Source organism: Salmo salar, chromosome ssa13 (assembly GCF_905237065.1).
Source record: "Salmo salar chromosome ssa13, Ssal_v3.1, whole genome shotgun sequence".
Taxonomy (NCBI): Eukaryota; Metazoa; Chordata; class Actinopteri; order Salmoniformes; family Salmonidae; genus Salmo; species Salmo salar.
The window spans coordinates 111,597,651-111,617,027 of NC_059454.1; the positions used below are offsets into that span (position 1 = coordinate 111,597,651).

At 40.9% G+C, this 19,377-nt stretch overlaps 1 protein-coding gene across 1 annotated transcript in view; it reads right to left on the bottom strand.

Moving 5' to 3' along the window:
• Window positions 1-9,067: 9,067 nt before the first annotated feature.
• LOC106568587 (glutamate receptor ionotropic, NMDA 3A) overlaps window positions 9,068-19,377 on the bottom strand; it is a 162,199-nt gene continuing 151,889 nt past the window's right edge. Inside the window, 3 exon segments of the mRNA XM_045692701.1 lie at window positions 9,068-10,689; window positions 10,978-11,137; window positions 13,233-13,303. Of these exon segments, the coding sequence (XP_045548657.1) occupies window positions 10,489-10,689; window positions 10,978-11,137; window positions 13,233-13,303 (432 nt within the window). The 3' untranslated portion in view covers window positions 9,068-10,488.

Below are 19,377 nucleotides of genomic sequence, written 5' to 3' on the forward strand. Positions count from 1 at the left end.
GCAGGCAGAAGCTAGTTATTTGGTTTGAATGAGTTATCTACAGGCAGAAGCTAGTTATTTGGTTTGAATGAGTTATCTACAGGCAGAGCAGAAGCTAGTTATTTGGTTTGAATGAGTTATCTACAGGCAGAAGCTAGTTATTTGGTTTGAATGAGTTATCTACAGGCAGAAGCTAGTTATTTGGTTTTATTAGATAAGGACCTCCCTCCGGTAGGAATCATCAACGCTCCATCCTTGTGTTTTGTTGAATAATGGTTTTGATCGAGACAAAACCAACTAGAGGTACAGTGGGGTCCAAAATTATTGAAAACCTTGATAAAGATGAACAATAATGACTAAAAAATAATGATTTCAAAAACTGAGCTATATTGTACGTCCAACAGATAACAAGTAATATATGTTTTTCTCAGAAAGGTAGGGGTCAAAATTATTGACACCCCTTGTAGATTGTTATCAATAAAGTCGTCAAATGTTTATGTCCAATATTCCTAGAGCTCAATGACTACATCATGTGACTTTACAAACTGGTTGGATTCATTTGCTCTTTGTTTTGGTTGTGTTTGTGATTATTTTGTTGGGGTATGATCTTTGACTCTGTAAATATCTCACTCATTTTACATTTACATTTTAGTCATTTAGCAGACGCTCTTATCCAGAGCGACTTACAGTTAGTGCATTCATCTTAAGATGGTGGGACAACCACATATGACCCATTGGGGTGCCAGGACAGAGAACAGCTTGGACTGGGGTGAGTGGGAACTGCCCTCCCGTAAGGGTGGGAGGGCCAAGAGACCTTAGGTGGCAGAACGGAGTGCTCGGGTTGGGGTGTAGGGTTTGAGCAGAGCCTTTTGGAGTAACTAATATTGTTCATCCATCCTTAGTTTTCTCCTATCACAGCCATTCTATTCTGTAACTGGTTTAAAGTCACCATTGGCCGCAGGGTGAAATCCCTGAGCAGTTTCCTTCCTCTCCGGCAACTGAGTTGGGAAGGGCGCCTGTTTTCTTTGTAGTGACTGGGTGTATTGATACACCATCCAAAGTGAAATTAATAACTTCACCATGCTAAAGGGATATTCAATGTCTGCTTTTTTTTTTTTACCCATCTACCAATGGGTGCCCTTCTTTGCGTGGTATTGGTAAACCTCCCTGGTCTTTGTGAATGAATCTGTTTTAAATTCACTGCTCGACTGAGGGACCTTACAATTCATCTGTATGTGTGGGCTACATAGATGAGGTAGTCATTCAAAAATCATGTTAAACACTATAATTGCACACAGAGTGAATCCATGGAATTTATTCTGTGACTTGTTAAGCACATTTTCACTCCTGAACTTATTTAGGCTTGCCTTAACAATGGGGTTGCATTTTGACTCAAGACATTTCAGCTTTTAATTAATTTCTGAAAAATTGTAAAAACATAATTCCACTTTGACATTATGGGGTATTGTGTGTAGACCAGTCAGGGTTGGGTAGGTTACTTTCTAAATGTAATCTGTTACAGTTACTAGTTACATGTCCAAAATAGTCATCAGTAACTGTTGGATTACCCCAAACTCAGTAATGTAATCTGATTACATTCAGTTACTTTTAGGTTACTTTCCCTTTAAGAGGCATTAGAAGAAGACAGAAATGTATGTTACCAATTGAACGACATCTATTGCAGGATAAATCAATATTAAAGTTTGTACAGCTAGCCATATATGGATGTTTCATTTTACTTTATGGGTTGGTTATGTAGGCTTCATCTAACCCATCACTTTCTACTACATATAATAATACGATTAAATTATATCTTTACATTAAAAACCAAAGTTATCAGAATTCCAGTCATTACAATAAATGTTATACCCCTTGATCTTCAAGAATAGTACTTGGAAAAATCGAATCAAATTGTATTTCTCACCTGCGCCGAATACAACAGGTGTAGACCTCACAGTGAAACGCTTACTAACAAGCCCTAACCAACAATGCAGTTAAAACATATATATTTTTAAATACCTACAAAAATATAAGAATAAGAAATAAAAGTAAATAATATGGAAGCATAGGTTAGCCAAATTGTTTTACCTGAGCATGACCCCAAAACTGAGGACTTATTAGCCTACTCTGTTGTTTATGATTGTGTTGTCATGGACGACTGATTGGGCTCATTGATTCCAGTTGTAAAATAAATGCTGCGCTCATGGAACAGCTTTGATCACTACTGAAAAGGGCTATTTACATGGGAAACACCAATGCCATATGCTGCATTTGCTACAGGAATATATTGTTTACCTTTTAGTTGGTGACACTTTGATATCTTGATAATATGCAGCTGTTTAAAGGGCAAATCCAAAGATGAAACAATAACAAAATGGCTGCCCCGCCTCTGTTTTGGTAAAAAGCTGAAGGATGGGCCTGGAGAAATGTAACCACTCTCAGATTAATAGACAGAGCTATGGATGCAAGGACTGACCATCCATGATATCAAAAGTATTGTTTTAATGGTATGAGGCTATACAGTGTTTGTTTACATTTACAATGTTTAAATCATTGGAGAAAAACAAGCTTATATGTTGGGTTGTCATGGAGTGTGACTGTTGAACTAAACTCATGAGGCATTTATAAGTTATATTCTTCAGGAATCAATGGATATAAATATAATTTAAAAGTAAAAAAATTCATGTAGCAACAGATTGCCACTTTAAGTCTATTGAAAGTGTATGTGTCCATTAGGATTATGGAATAATTTTTGTCATCAGCATGAATTAGATTGAGCATTAAAAGCCCCACTTTTATTCCATCGGCTGCGATCCGCACCGTGCAGCTGTTGCAAGAACACATTGGTTGCAAATACAATGATTGATATGCAGCTTAAACTTCTTGAATTCAACTATTATCGAGTTCAAATACACATTTAGATTTGTAAACAGCCGTCCAGAACAACTACAATCCGTAAGGCGCAAATAGCAAAATGAGAGAGCAGCAGTGTGATTCACATCAATACGCTATGTAGATATCAGTAATGAGTGATATCCGTATCGCTGTAGACTACAACCGTTGCTGACATCCTTACCTCCATGCGTTTATTCAAATTGGCCGACAACAGTCGTACCATTGGAAGACATAGCTTGGACTGTAGCCTTCAAAAGCCTATTCCTGCTCTTTTCCCACGATTCATCAAACACATTTGGTGTGTCATCATAGTGGTCTCTGATTGGTGGTCAGACTTGTTCACGTTGAACAAATTTAAACCTGAGCCTTTTTTCAATGCTGGTTTGAATGTCATTGAGAAAATAGAGAAGGATTATAGATTTTATTTTTGCAAATATCCTTTCTGAATTTAAAAGTAATCCAAGAAGTAATCATCTAGTTTTTCAAAAGTAATCTGTAATCTGATTAAAATGTTTTCGCTGGTAATATAATGGATTACAGTTACAGTTTTTTTGTAATCCGTTACAAAAATCTACATTTAATCCATTTTAAATTCAGGCTGTAGCACAACAAAATCAGAAAAAAAGTCAAGGGGTGTGAATACTTTCTGAAGGCAACATAGCTCAGTATTTGAATTATTTATTTTATACAGTCAGTATTGCTCATCTTTATCAAGGGTGTCAATCATTTCCGACCCCACTACCGGCCAAAAGTTTTAGAACACCTCCTGATTTAAGGGTTTTTCTTTATTTTCACTATTTTCTACATTGTAGAATAATAGTGAAGACATCAAAACTATGAAATAACACATATGGAATCATGTAGTAACCAAAAAAGTGTTAAACAAATCAAAATATATTTTATATTTTATATATGAGATTCTTTAAAATAGCCACACTTTGCCTTCTTGACATCTTTGCACACTCTTGGCATTCTCTCAACCAGCTTCACCTGGATTGCTGTTTCAACAGTATTGAAGAAGAAGAAGAAGCTTCCACATATGCTGAGCACCTGTTGGTTGCTTTTCCTTCACTCTGCGGTCCGACTCATTCCAAACAATCTCAATTGGGTTGTGGTCGGGTGATTGTGGAGGCCAGGTCATCTGATGCAGCACTTCATCACTCTCCTTCTTGGTCAAATAGCCCTTAAACAGCCTGGAGGTGTGTTGGGTCATAGACCTGTTGAAAAACAAATGATAGGCCCAAACCAGAAGGGATGGCATATTGCTGCAGAATGCTGTGGTAGCCATGCTGTTTAAGTGTGCCTTGAATTCTAAATTAATCACGGACAGTGTCACCAGCAAAGCACCTCCACACCATAACACCACCTCCTCCATGCTTCACGGCGGGAAAATGCACATGCGGAGATCGTCCGTTCACCTACTCTGCGTCTCACAAAGACACGGCAGTTGGAACCAAAAATCTCAAATTTGGACTCCAGACCAAAGAACAAATTTCCACCAATCTAAAAGTACAGAGTTCTAATGGTCTAATGTCCATTGCTCGTGTTTCTTGGCCCAAGCAAGTCTCTTATTATTATTGGTGTCCTTTAGTAGTGGTTTCTTTGCAGCAAATTGACTACGAAGGCCTGATTCACACAGTCTCCTCTGAACAATTGATGTTGAGATATGTCTGTTACTTAAACTCTGTGAAGCATTTATTTGTGCTGCAATTTCTGAGGCTGGTAACTCTAATGAACTTTTCCTTTGCAGCAGAGGTAACTCTGGGTCTTCCTTTCCTGTGGCGGTCCTCATGAGAACCAGTTTCATCATAGCGCTTGATTGTTTTTGCGACTGCACTTGAAGAAACTTTTCAAAGTTCTTGAAATGTTCCGCATTCACTAACCTTAATTTCTTAAAGTAATGATGGACTGTCATTTCTCTTTGCTTATTTGAGCTGTTCTTGCCATAATATGGACTTGGTCTTTTACCAAATGGGGCTATCTTCTGTATACCACCCCAACCTTGTCACAACACAACTGATTGGCTCAAACACATTAAGAAGAAAAGAAATTCCACAAATTAACTTTTAAGAAGGCACACCTGTTAATTGAAATGCATTCCAGGTGACTACCTCATGACGCTGGTTGAGAGAATGCCAAGAGTTTGCAAAGAGGCATCAAGGTAAAGGGTGGCTACTTTGGAAGAATCTCAAATATAAAATATAGTTTGGTTTGTTTAACACTTTTTTGGTTACTAGATGGTTCCTTATGAGTTATTTCATAGTTTTGATGTCTTCCCTACTATTCTACAATGTAGAACATTTTTAAAAATTAAGAAAAACTCTTGAATGACTAGGTGTTCTAAAACGTTTGACCAGTAGTGTATGTCAGTGAGATATCATTGTCAGGAGTTTAATACAACATCCGTCCCCACTGTGAGATATCATTATCAGGAGTTTAATACAACATCCTTCCCCACTGTGAGATATCATTGTCAGGAGTTTAATACAATACAACATCCGTCCCCACTGTGAGATATCATTATCAGGAGTTTAATCCAACACAACATCCGTCCCCACTGTGAGATATCATTATCAGGAGTTTAATCCAACACAACATCCGTCCCCACTGTGAGATATCATTATCAGGAGTTTAATACAACATCCTTCCCCACTGTGAGATATCATTGTCAGGAGTTTAATACAACATCCTTCCCCACTGTGAGATATCATTGCCAGGAGTTTAATACAATACAACATCCGTCCCCACTGTGAGATATCATTATCAGGAGTTTAATCCAACACAACATCCGTCCCCACTGTGAGATATCATACTTCCAGAACGTTTTATCTTTTGAACTCTCAGTTTGACAAGAACTGATTTGCATAGAAATGTGATTTTTTTTAGATCGTTGAATTGATGAGATGAAGTTCAGATAAACAGTATCACATTAAATAAATGATGGCCTCCGTCTGCGAGATCGTTTTCTATTTATAAATATTTATAAATAGAAAACACCCAAACCCATCATCCATAAAACAACTCCTCCTCATTATCATCCTGACTGAGAACACAGCAGAACAGAACGGAGCAGAACGGAGCAGAACAGAGCAGAACAGAACGGAGCAGAACAGAACAGAACAGAACGGAGCAGAACGGAGCAGAACGGAGCAGAACAGAACAGAACGGAGCAGAACAGAACAGAGCAGAACGGAGCAGAACAGAACAGAATGGAGCAGAACAGAACAGAACGGAGCAGAACAGAACAGAACGGAGCAGAACAGAACAGAGCAGAACGGAGCAGAACAGAACAGAACAGAACAGAATGGAGCAGAACAGAACAGAACAGAACAGAGCAGAACGGAGCAGAACAGAACAGAACAGAACAGAACGGAGCAGAACAGAACAGAACAGAACGGAGCAGAACAGAACAGAGCAGAACGGAGCAGAGCAGAACAGAGCAGAACGGAGCAGAACAGAACAGAGCAGAACAGAACAGAACGGAGCAGAACGGAGCAGAACAGAACAGAACAGAACGGAGCAGAACAGAACAGAACAGAACAGAATGGAGCAGAACAGAACAGAACAGAACGGAGCAGAACAGAACGGAGCAGAACAGAACAGAACAGAGCAGAACGGAGCAGAACAGAACAGAACAGAATGGAGCAGAACAGAACAGAACAGAACAGAACAGAACAGAGCAGAACGGAGCACAACAGAACAGAGCAGAACGGAGCAGAACAGAACGGAGCAGAACAGAACAGAGCAGAACAGAACGGAGCACAACGGAGCAGAACAGAACGGAGCAGAACAGAACAGAACAGAATGGAGCAGAACGGAGCAGAACAGAACAGAACAGAGCAGAACAGAACAGAGCAGAACATAGCAGAGCAGAACAGAACAGAGCAGAGCAGAACAGAACAGAACAGAACGGAGCGGAACGGAGCAGAGCAGAGCAGAGCAGAGCAGAACAGAACAGAACAGAACAGAGCAGAGCAGAACAGAGCAGAGCAGAACAGAACAGAACAGAACAGAGCAGAGCAGAACAGAACAGAATGGAGCAGAGCAGAACAGAACAGAACGGAGCAGAGCAGAGCAGAACAGAACAGAACAGAACATCTGTGCTGTAAGGGAAACCAAACAGACCAGAGTATTTAGTTATGCATCCCAAATGGCACCCTATTCCCTATAGTGCACTACTTTTGACCAAACCCTATTCCCTATATATCTGGTCGAAGGTAGTGCACTAACTATATAGGGAATAGGGTGTCATATGGGACACAAACCTGTGTTTAGACATCCATCAGGGTCAATGGTACTCAGCATTCAGAGGGAGAGAGGGACCGCTTCTGTTTCTGCTTCAGCTATCATAGATCATTCTGACACCTCTACAGCGCGCTCCAAATATTCACCCACCCATGTCTGCGTTCCAAAATGGCTCCCTGTTACCTTTTTTTTTAGTGCACTACTTTTGACCAGGGTCCATAGTTCTGGTCAAAAGTAGTGTGTCTATATAGGGAATAGGGTGCCATTTGGGACGCAGAACCCTGACACCTCTACTGCACGCTCATCACCGCCAGACACACCTCCTTCTGTGGCACAGTCACTCTCTGTCTCCCTAAACCCCCCCATGTTAGAGCAGGGTGGGTTCCCATGGTCTCGTTCACAAATATAAGCAAACCGTAGATTCATGAGGAAAAGGTCTGTTGTATTGTCATATTGTACCATCATTCCCTAGGTCCCCTTCTCTCTCCACATTAGGTCTCAGGTGAGTATAAGAGTACTTATTCTGTATTAAACAAGATGTCCAATATTATGGGAGGAGAGAGGAACAACAAAAATATAAACACAACATGTACAAGTGTTGGTCCCATGTTTAATGAGCTGAAATTAATGATTCCCCAGAAAATGTCCATGTGCACAAAAAAAAGCTTATTTCTCTCAAATTTTGTGCACAAATGTGTTTACATCCCTGTTAATGAGCATTTCTCCTTTGCCAAGATAATCCACCACCCGACAGGTGTTGCATATCAAGAAGCTGATTAAACAGCATGATCATTGCATACAGTAGGTGCAGTTTGTGCTGGGGGCCAATAAAAGGCCACTCTAAAATGTGCAGTTTTGTCACACAATGACACAGATGTCTCAAGTTTTGAGAGAGAGTGCAATTGGCATGCTGATTGCAGGAATGTCCACCAGAGCTGTTGCCAGAGAATTTAATGTTCATTTCTCTACCATAAGCTGCCTCCGTTGTTTTAGAGAATTTGGCAGTACGTCCAACCGGCCTCACAACCGCAGACCACGTGTAACCACGCCAACCCAGGACCTCCACATCCGGCTTCTTCACCTGCGGGATCGTCTGAGACCAGCCACCCGGACATCTGATTAAACTGCACAACCAAAGATATCTGCACAAACAGAAACCGTCTCAGGGAAGCTCATCTACGTGCTCGTTGTCCTCACCAGGGTCTTGACCTGACTGCAGTTCGGTGTCGTAACCGACTTCAGTGGGCGAATACTCACCTTCGAAGGCCACTGGCACGCTGGACAAAATGGGTACTTCATGGATGAATCCCGGTTTCACCTCTATGATGGTGGTGTCGTGTGGGACTCTGGGTCGTCTGGCGAGCGGTTTGCTGTTGTCAACGTTGTAAACAGAGTGGCGCCATGTTGGCGGTGGGGTTGTGGAATGGGGCAGGCATAAACTACGGACAACGAACACAATTGCATTTTATCGATGGCAATTTGAATGTCGAGAAATATCGTGACGAGATCATGAGGCCCATTTTCGTGCCATTCATTACCTCATCACAAGGATCTGCACACAATTTCTGGAAGCTGAAAATGTCCCAGTTCTTCCATGGCCTGCGTACTCACCAGACATGTCACCTGTTGAGCATGTTTGGGATGCTCTGGATCGACGTGTACGACAGAGTGTTCCAGTTCCCACCGATATCCAGCAACTTCGCACAGCCATTGAAGAGGAGTGGGACAACATTCCACAGGCCACAATCAACAGCCTGATCAACTCTATGTGAAGGAGATGTGTCGCACTGCATGAGGCAAATGGTGGTCACACCAGATACTGACTGGTTTTCTGATCCACACACCCTTTTTTTAAGGTATTTGCGACCAACAGATGCAGATCTGTATTCCCAGTCATGTGAAATCCATAGATTAGGACCTAATGAATTCATTTAAATTGACTAATTTCTTTATATGAACTGTAACTCAGTAAAATCGTTGAAATTGTTGTATGTTGTGTTTATATTTTAGTTCAGTGAATATTGAAATAATTCATCCAGGACAGGGATCAGGTTCCATCCAGGACAAGGGATCAGGTTCCATCCAGGACAAGGGATCAGGTTCCATCCAGGACAAGGGATCAGGTTCCATCCAGGACAAGGGATCAGGTTCCATCCAGGACAAGGGATCAGGTTCCATCCAGGACAAGGGATCAGGTTCCATCCAGGACAAGGGATCAGGTTCCATCCAGGACAAGGGATCAGGTTCCATCCAGGACAATGGATCAGGTTCCATCCAGGACAAGGGATCAGGTTCCATCCAGGACAAGGGATCAGGTTCCATCCAGGACAAGGGATCAGGTTCCATCCAGGACAAGGGATCAGGTTCCAAGGCTTTGGGTGCAGATAGTGTTCCTTCTGGTTAACTCCTCTGTCAGAGAGATCTTGGAGGATAGAGGTGGAGACAGTGTTCCTCTGGTTAACTCATCAGAGAGATCTTGGAGATTGGAGGTGGAGAGCAGACAGTGTTCCAGGGCCACAGGGCTCAGGGAGCAGCCGTGGTGGTTTGCTTTGGGGCTCTGGGCCTGGGGTTAGTCCTGCTGGTATCTGGGTCTCGGGCTGTTGTCCTCCTGCTGGTCCCATGTGCTGCTCTCGGACTCAGGGATATCAGGGTTTAGTTTTGTCGTGGTACTCCTCCAGCCTCAGTGTTCCTGTGTATCTTATGTCTAGTCCTCAACTCCGGTATGGCTCCATCCTCTATCCAGGGGTGTTGTGTGTCTGCTGGTAGCTCCAGCCTCTATTAAGGGGTGTTGTGTGTCTGCTGGTAGCTCCAGCCTCTATTAAGGGGTGTTGTGTGTCTGCTAGTAGCTCCAGCCTCTATTCAGATATCTTGTGTCTGCTGGTAGCTCCAGCCTCTATTCAGATATCTTGTGTCTGCTGGTAGCTCCAGCCTCTATTCAGATATCTTGTGTCTGCTGGTAGCTCCAGCCTCTATTCAGATATCTTGTGTCTGCTGGTAGCTCCAGCCTCTATCCAGGGGTGTTGTGTGTCTGCTGGTATCTCCAGCCTCTATCCAGGGGGGTTGTGTGTCTGCTGGTAGCTCCATCCTCTATCCAGGGGTGTTGTGTGTCTGGTAGTAGCTCCAGCCTCTATTCAGGGGTGTTGTGTGTCTGGTAGTAGCTCCAGCCTCTATTCAGGGGTGTTGTGTGTCTGCTGGTATCTCCAGCCTCTATTCAGGGGTGTTGTGTGTCTGCTGGTATCTCCAGCCTCTATCCAGATAGCTTGTGTCTGCTGGTACCAGTTGTGACAGAGTTAGCTTCATAGCCTCACTCACCAGCTTGTAATGTCTTCACTCGCGATATTGACTTGGTACCTTTTTTCTATAGCGTAATTACTCTGTCATGTTGTGTGTCTTCTGGTACTGCTCCAGCTCCCTCTTTTTCTTCATGGCGATGTGCAGCTGCTGTTTGATGATGGTAATGTGTGTCTCCAGCTCTGACAACTCCTGCAGCATGGGGTTGGTCTTGGTTTTTAGACCCACCTGGACCAGGTCTGTCCTCCCGTTAGAGGTGACCTGTAGGGGGCTCTTCACCTGAAGAGGAAGAGGAGAAAATAAGAGAAATTTAGACACTTTCACCCAATCAAATGGCACGAATCAAAACATAAATAACATATGAGAAGTTTTAGAAATTACCCTCTGATTTGATACATCAATTCTGACTACATCCTATCTACTGATATTGCCTGTAACTGTATGTAATAAGGCTGTAGAATACAGGAAATAGTTCCTACAGGGGTTTAAAAAATGTACAATTTCCCAACAAGACTCCCCCTCTCCAAAAAAGTAGTCCCTTATTTTTCTGCGCTTGAGGTGGCCTACCTGAGGAGGAAGAAGAGGGCAGTCACAGGGGGGGTACTCCAGATGGGACTCCTGAGGACGCTGCTTCCTTCTGTTGCAGTTGCAGTTGGACTCTGAGCTGCTCCATGGTACACATGGCTGCTCCTGTTGGTGGTGGTGATGGTTGTTACCCACGTTGCACCTTTGGGGGTCGAACAAAAACACATCTTTAGGGACGTTGATTTGCATCCCAAATGGCACTGTATTCCCTATAGTGTACTACTTTAGACCAGGGCCTATAGTGTACTGCTTTAGACCAGGGCCTATAGTGTACTGCTTTATACCAGGGCCTATAGTGTACTGCTTTAGACCAGGGCCTATAGTGTACTGCTTTAGACCAGGGCCTATAGTGTACTGCTTTAGACCAGGGCCTATAGTGTACTACTTTAGACCAGGGCCTATAGTGTACTACTTTAGACCAGGACCTATAGTGTACTGCTTTAGACCAGGGCCTATAGTGTACTACTTTAGACCAGGGCACTACTTTAGACCAGGGCCTATAGTGTACTACTTTTAGACCAGGGCACTACTTTAGACCAGGGCCTATAGTGCACTATAGAACCTGCTATCTGATGCAGTGGAAGCTCCTCAGAGGAGGTGAATTTCATTTAAAAAAAATTGTAATACATTTAAAATTATATCCTTTTTTAGATAAAACAATACTAATTATAATCACATGTCACCAAATAAAACACACTGTTTTGCAATGAAGGTCTACAGTAGCCTCAACAGCACTCTGTAGGGTAGCACCATGGTGTAGCCGGAGGACAGCTAGCTTCCGTCCTCCTCTGTGTACATTGACTTCAATACAAATCCTAGGAGGCTCATGGATCTTACCCCATTCCATAGACTTACACAGTAATTATGCCAACTTCTGGAGGACGTCCTCCAGCCTATCAGAACTCTTGCAGCATGAACTGACATGTTGCCTACCCAATCAAAGGATCAGAAAATTAATCTAGTACTGAAAGCATAAGCTACAGTTAGCTAGCACCGCAGTGCATAAAATGTGGTGAATAGTTGACTCAAAGAAAGAGAAAGACAGTTAAAAAAAATATTTATTCCAAAATGAAGGAGAAGCAAGATAGAAATAGTTTCACTTAATTAGCTAGTAAATGCATCTAGCTAGTTTAGCCTTCTGAAACACCCTGCTCCAACAGACGGATTCTAGCTAGCTGGCTAGGACTATCCAACACAACACTGGAATTCTTCCAAGTCAAGGTAAGCTTTTGGTTTTACAAATGTATTGCCACCGGTGTGTCAGTGCTTACTGACTATACAAATGTAATGTTACTGCATGATTTTAGTGGGTTTATTAACATGTTTGTTTTATAAGCTATGCTGACTATGACATTACTTTAGCTAATATGGTGACAACGATGTAGGCTGTGTGTAGCGGTTATGATATGGTTTGGCTTGGAAATGATTTTTCGCCTGGTCACATACAGCTGATGTGTTGTGCATTGAAGTCCACAGACGAAGGGAATAGGTGAGAGGAGTAGAGCGCATAGATGCCAAAAGGAATACAACGTGGCTGCTATGAAAGTGAACTGTGTTTACGCGTGATCAGGGGTGTATTCATTCCGACCGATTCTGTTTAAAAAATGTTTCTTAAACGGAAGCAAACGGAACAAAACGTGGATAAACGTACCTGAATTTGTTCAATAGAAACTCTCGTTTACAACTGTTGGATTAATAATTACACCTTACATCAGCTAGATGCAGGCACGAGTGTGCAAGGTGGTATTGAATGAGTCACTGTCTGTCCATGTGTCACTGTCTGTCATCTCAAATTTGTCTCTCGACCTGTGTGCACCTACGCTGGAAACTTTCATTCATAGGCTACGTTATTGAAACCTCATGATGGGTATAGGGAAAATTAGAGTATCATATAGTAGCCTCAACCTATTAATGTTACATTGAGCTGGGATGACAGTCATCCAATACGCTGTAATAAGAATAAGGCCATTCTCATGAAAAATTATTCTAATCCCTCATCTTAAACGGCACTGACCGCCACTGATCTGATGCAGACATGATCCACAGCCAGTTAACAGGGTGTCACACATCATCCCGTCACTACTGTCATCACTGACAATTCAATTTGCTAAAATGTGATTTAAAAAAAACAAGTGAAACACGCTGTCAAACTGGCACATTAAATCAAACGTTTTCTCAAGTCAATCAATCAGCGGTCTGTCAACTTGCTTCCTTATGGCACGTCAATGATTTGTTACCTTTTTTCCATCTTGGCGACAGTCTGCAGTTTATCGTCGTTGAAAGATGCGTTCATAGCTCTGTGTAATCTCTGAGGGACAGAGCAAAAAAACACGAAAGACATTAGAAACACACCAAAAAGAAACACACCATCAATTACAAACACACCAAACAGAAACACAACTTCAATTAGAAACACACCAGACAGAAACACAACAGACATTAGAAACACACCAGACATTAGAAACACACCAGACATTAGAAACACACCAGATATTAGAAACACACCAGACAGTACAAACACACCAAACAGAAACACACCAGACAGAAACACACCAGATATTAGAACACACCAGACAGAAACACACCAGATATTAGAATCACACCAGATATTAGAAACACACCAGACATTAGAAACACACCAGATATTAGAATCACACCAGACAGAAATACCCCAGACAGAAACACACCAGATATTAGAATCACACCAGACATTAGAAACACACCAGATAGAAACACACCAGACATTAGAAACACACCAGACAGAAACACACCAGACAGAAACACACCAGGCAGAAACACACCAGACATTAGAAACACACCAGACATTAGAAGCACACCAGATATTAGAAACACACCAGACAGAAACACACCAGACATTAGAAACACACCAGACAGAAACACACCAGACAGAAACACACCAGACAGAAACACACCAGACATTAGAAAAACACCAGATATTAGAAACACACATGACATTAGAAACACACCAGATATTAGAAACACACCAGGCATTGGAAACACACCAGCTATTAGAAACACAGCAGCTATTAGAAACACACCAGATATTAGAAACACACCAGACAGAAACACACCAGATATTAGAAACACACCAGATATCAGAAACAAACCAGGCATTGGAAACACACCAGCTATTAGAAACACAGCAGCTATTAGAAACACACCAGATATTAGAAACACACCAGGCAGAAACACACCAGATATTAGAAACACACCAGACATTAGAAACACACCAGACAGAAACACACCAGGCAGAAACACACCAGATATTAGAAACACACCAAACAGAAACACAACTACAATTAGAAACACACCAGACAGAAACACAACAGACATTAGAAATACACCAGACATTAGAAACACACCAGATATTAGAAACACACCAGACATTAGAAACACACCAGATATTAGAAACACACCAGACAGAAACACACCAGACATTAGAAACACACCAGATATTAGAAACACACCAGACATTAGAAACACACCAGGCATTAGAAACACACCAGACATTAGAAACACACCAGACAGAAACACACCAGATATTAGAAACACACCAGACATTAGAAACACACCAGATATTAGAATCACACCAGACAGAAATACACCAGACAGAAACACACCAGATATTAGAATCACACCAGACAGAAACACACCAGACAGAAACACACCAGATATTAGAAACACACCAGACATTAGAAACACACCAGACATTAGAAACACACCAGATATTAGAAACACACCAGATATTAGAAACACACCAGACATTAGAAACACACCAGACAGAAACACACCAGACAGAAACACACAAGACAATAGAAACACACCAGACATTAGAAACACACCAGACATTAGAAACACACCAGATATTAGAAACACACCAGATATTAGAAACACACCAGATATTAGAAACACACCAGACAGAAACACACCAGATATTAGAAATACACCAGACATTAGAAACACACCAGACATTAGAAACACACCAGATATTAGAAACACACCAGATATTAGAAACACACCAGACAGAAACACACCAGATATTAGAAACACACCAGATATTAGAAACACACCAGACAGAAACACACCAGATATTAGAATCACACCAGACAGAAACACACCAGACAGAAACACACCAGACATTAGAAACACACCAGACATTAGAAACACACCAGACATTAGAAACACACCAGATATTAGAAAAACACCAGACATTAGAAACACACCAGATATTAGAAACACACCAGATATTAGAAACACACCAGACAGAAACACACCAGATATTAGAATCACACCAGACAGAAACACACCAGACAGAAACACACCAGATATTAGAAACACACCAGACATTAGAAACACACCAGACAGAAACACACCAGACAGAAACACACCAGATATTAGAAACACACCAGTTATTAGAAACACACCAGACAGAAACACACCAGACATTAGAAATACACCAGACAGAAACACACCAGATATTAGAAACACACCAGACATTAGAAACACACCAGATATTAGAAACACACCAGACATTAGAAACACAACAGATATTAGAAACACACCAGACATTGAAACACACCAGACATGAAACACACCAGATATTAGATACACACCAGATATTAGAAACACACCAGTCAGAAACACACCAGACATTAGAAACACACCAGACATTAGAAACACACCAGTCAGAAACACACCAGACATTAGAAACACACCAGACATTAGAAACACACCAGACATTAGAAACACACCAGATATTAGAAACACACCAGATATTAGAAACACACCAGATACTAGAAACCCACCAGATATTAGAAAAACACCAGATATTAGAAACACACCAGACATTAGAAATACACCAGATATTAGAAACACACCAGACAGACACAAACCAGATATTAGAAACACACCAGATATTAGAAACACACCAGATATTAGAAACACACCAGATATTAGAAACACAGCAGATATTAGAAACACACCAGACAGAAACACACCAGACATTAGAAACACACCAGACATTAGAAACACACCAGATATTAGAAACACAGCAGACATTAGAAACACAACAGATATTAGAAACACACCAGACAGAAACACAACAGACAGAAACACACCAGACAGAAACACACCAGACATTAGAAACACACCAGTCAGAAACACACCAGACATTAGAAACACACCAGACATTAGAAACACACCAGACATTAGAAACACACCAGATATTAGAAACACACCAGATATTAGAAACACACCAGATACTAGAAACCCACCAGATATTAGAAAAACACCAGATATTAGAAACACACCAGACATTAGAAATACACCAGATATTAGAAACACACCAGACAGACACAAACCAGATATTAGAAACACACCAGATATTAGAAACACACCAGATTTTAGAAAAACACCAGATATTAGAAACACACCAGATATTAGAAACAAAACAGATATTAGAAACACACCAGATATTAGAAACACACCAGACAGAAACACACCAGATATTAGAAACACACCAGACAGAAACACACCAGACATTAGAAACACACCAGACAGAAACACACCAGACATTAGAAACACACCAGTCAGAAACACACCAGACATTGGAAACACACCAGACATTAGAAACACACCAGATATTAGAAACACACCAGACAGAAACACACCAGATATTAGAAACACACCAGATATTAGAAACACACCAGATATTAGAAACACACCAGTCAGAAACACACCAGACATTGGAAACACACCAGACATTAGAAACACACCAGATATTAGAAACACACCAGACAGAAACACACCAGATATTAGAAACACACCAGATATTAGAAACAAAACAGGTATTAGAAACACACCAGACATTAGAAACACACCAGACATTAGAAACACACCAGACATTAGAAACACACCAGACATTAGAAACACACCAGACATAAGAAACACACCAGACATTAGAAACACACCAGACATTAGAAACACACCAGGCGGAAACACACCAGACAGAAACACACCAGACAGAAACACACCAGACATTTGAAACACACCAGATATTAGAAACACACCAGACATTAGAAACAAAACAGATATTAGAAACACACCAGATATTAGAAACACACCAGATATTAGAAACACACCAGACATTTGAAACACACCAGATATTAGAAACACACCAGATATTAGAAACACACCAGATATTAGAAACAAAACAGATATTAGAAACACACCAGATATTAGAAACACACCATACAGAAACACACCAGATATTAGAAACACACCAGACATTAGAAACACACCAGATATTAGAATCACACCAGACAGAAATACACCAGACAGAAACACACCAGATATTAGAATCACACCAGACAGAAACACACCAGACAGAAACACACCAGATATTAGAAACACACCAGACATTAGAAACACACCAGACATTAGAAACACACCAGATATTAGAAACACACCAGATATTAGAAACACACCAGACATTAGAAACACACCAGACAGAAACACACCAGACAGAAACACACAAGACAATAGAAACACACCAGACATTAGAAACACACCAGACATTAGAAACACACCAGATATTAGAAACACACCAGATATTAGAAACACACCAGATATTAGAAACACACCAGACAGAAACACACCAGATATTAGAAACACACCAGACATTAGAAACACACCAGACATTAGAAACACACCAGATATTAGAAACACACCAGACATTAGAAACACACCAGACAGAAACACACCAGATATTAGAAACACACCAGATTTTAGAACACACCAGACAGAAACACACCAGATATTAAAATCACACCAGACAGAAACACACCAGACAGAAACACACCAGACATTAGAAACACACCAGACATTAGAAACACACCAGACATTAGAAACACACCAGATATTAGAAACACACCAGACATTAGAAACACACCAGATATTAGAAACACACCAGATATTAGAAACACACCAGACAGAAACACACCAGATATTAGAATCACACCAGACAGAAACACACCAGACAGAAACACACATGACATTAGAAACACACCAGACATTAGAAACACACCAGACATTAGAAACACACCAGACAGAAACACACCAGACATTAGAAACACACCAGATATTAGAAACACACCAGGCAGAAACACACCAGATATTAGAAACACACCAGACAGAAACACACCAGACATTAGAAACACACCAGACATTAGAAACACACCAGATATTAGAAACACAGCAGACATTAGAAACACAACAGATATTAGAAACACACCAGACAGAAACACACCAGACAGAAACACACCAGATATTAGATACACACCAGATATTAGAAACACACCAGTCAGAAACACACCAGACATTAGAAACACACCAGACATTAGAAACACACCAGTCAGAAACACACCAGACATTAGAAACACACCAGACATTAGAAACACACCAGACATTAGAAACACACCAGATATTAGAAACACACCAGATATTAGAAACACACCAGATACTAGAAACACACCAGATATTAGAAAAACACCAGATATTAGAAACACACCAGACATTAGAAACACACCAGATATTAGAAACACACCAGACAGAAACACACCAGATATTAGAAACACACCAGATATTAGAAACACACCAGACATTAGAAACACACCAGATATTAGAAACACACCAGATATTAGAAACACACCAGACAGAAACACACCAGACATTAGAAACACACCAGATATTAGAAACACACCAGATATTAGAAACACAGCAGACATTAGAAACACAACAGATATTAGAAACACACCAGACAGAAACACACCAGACAGAAACACACCAGACAGAAACACACCAGACATTAGAAACACACCAGTCAGAAACACACCAGACATTAGAAACACACCAGACATTAGAAACACACCAGACATTAGAAACACACCAGACATTAGAAACACACCAGATATTAGAAACACACCAGATACTAGAAACACACCAGATATTAGAAAAACACCAGATATTAGAAACACACCAGACATTAGAAATACACCAGATATTAGAAACACACCAGACAGACACAAACCAGATATTAGAAACACACCAGATATTAGAAACACACCAGATTTTAGAAAAACACCAGATATTAGAAACACACCAGATATTAGAAACAAAACAGATATTAGAAACACACCAGATATTAGAAACACACCAGACAGAAACACACCAGATATTAGAAACACACCAGACAGAAACACACCAGACATTAGAAACACACCAGACAAAAACACACCAGACATTAGAAACACACCAGTCAGAAACACACCAGACATTGGAAACACACCAGACATTAGAAACACA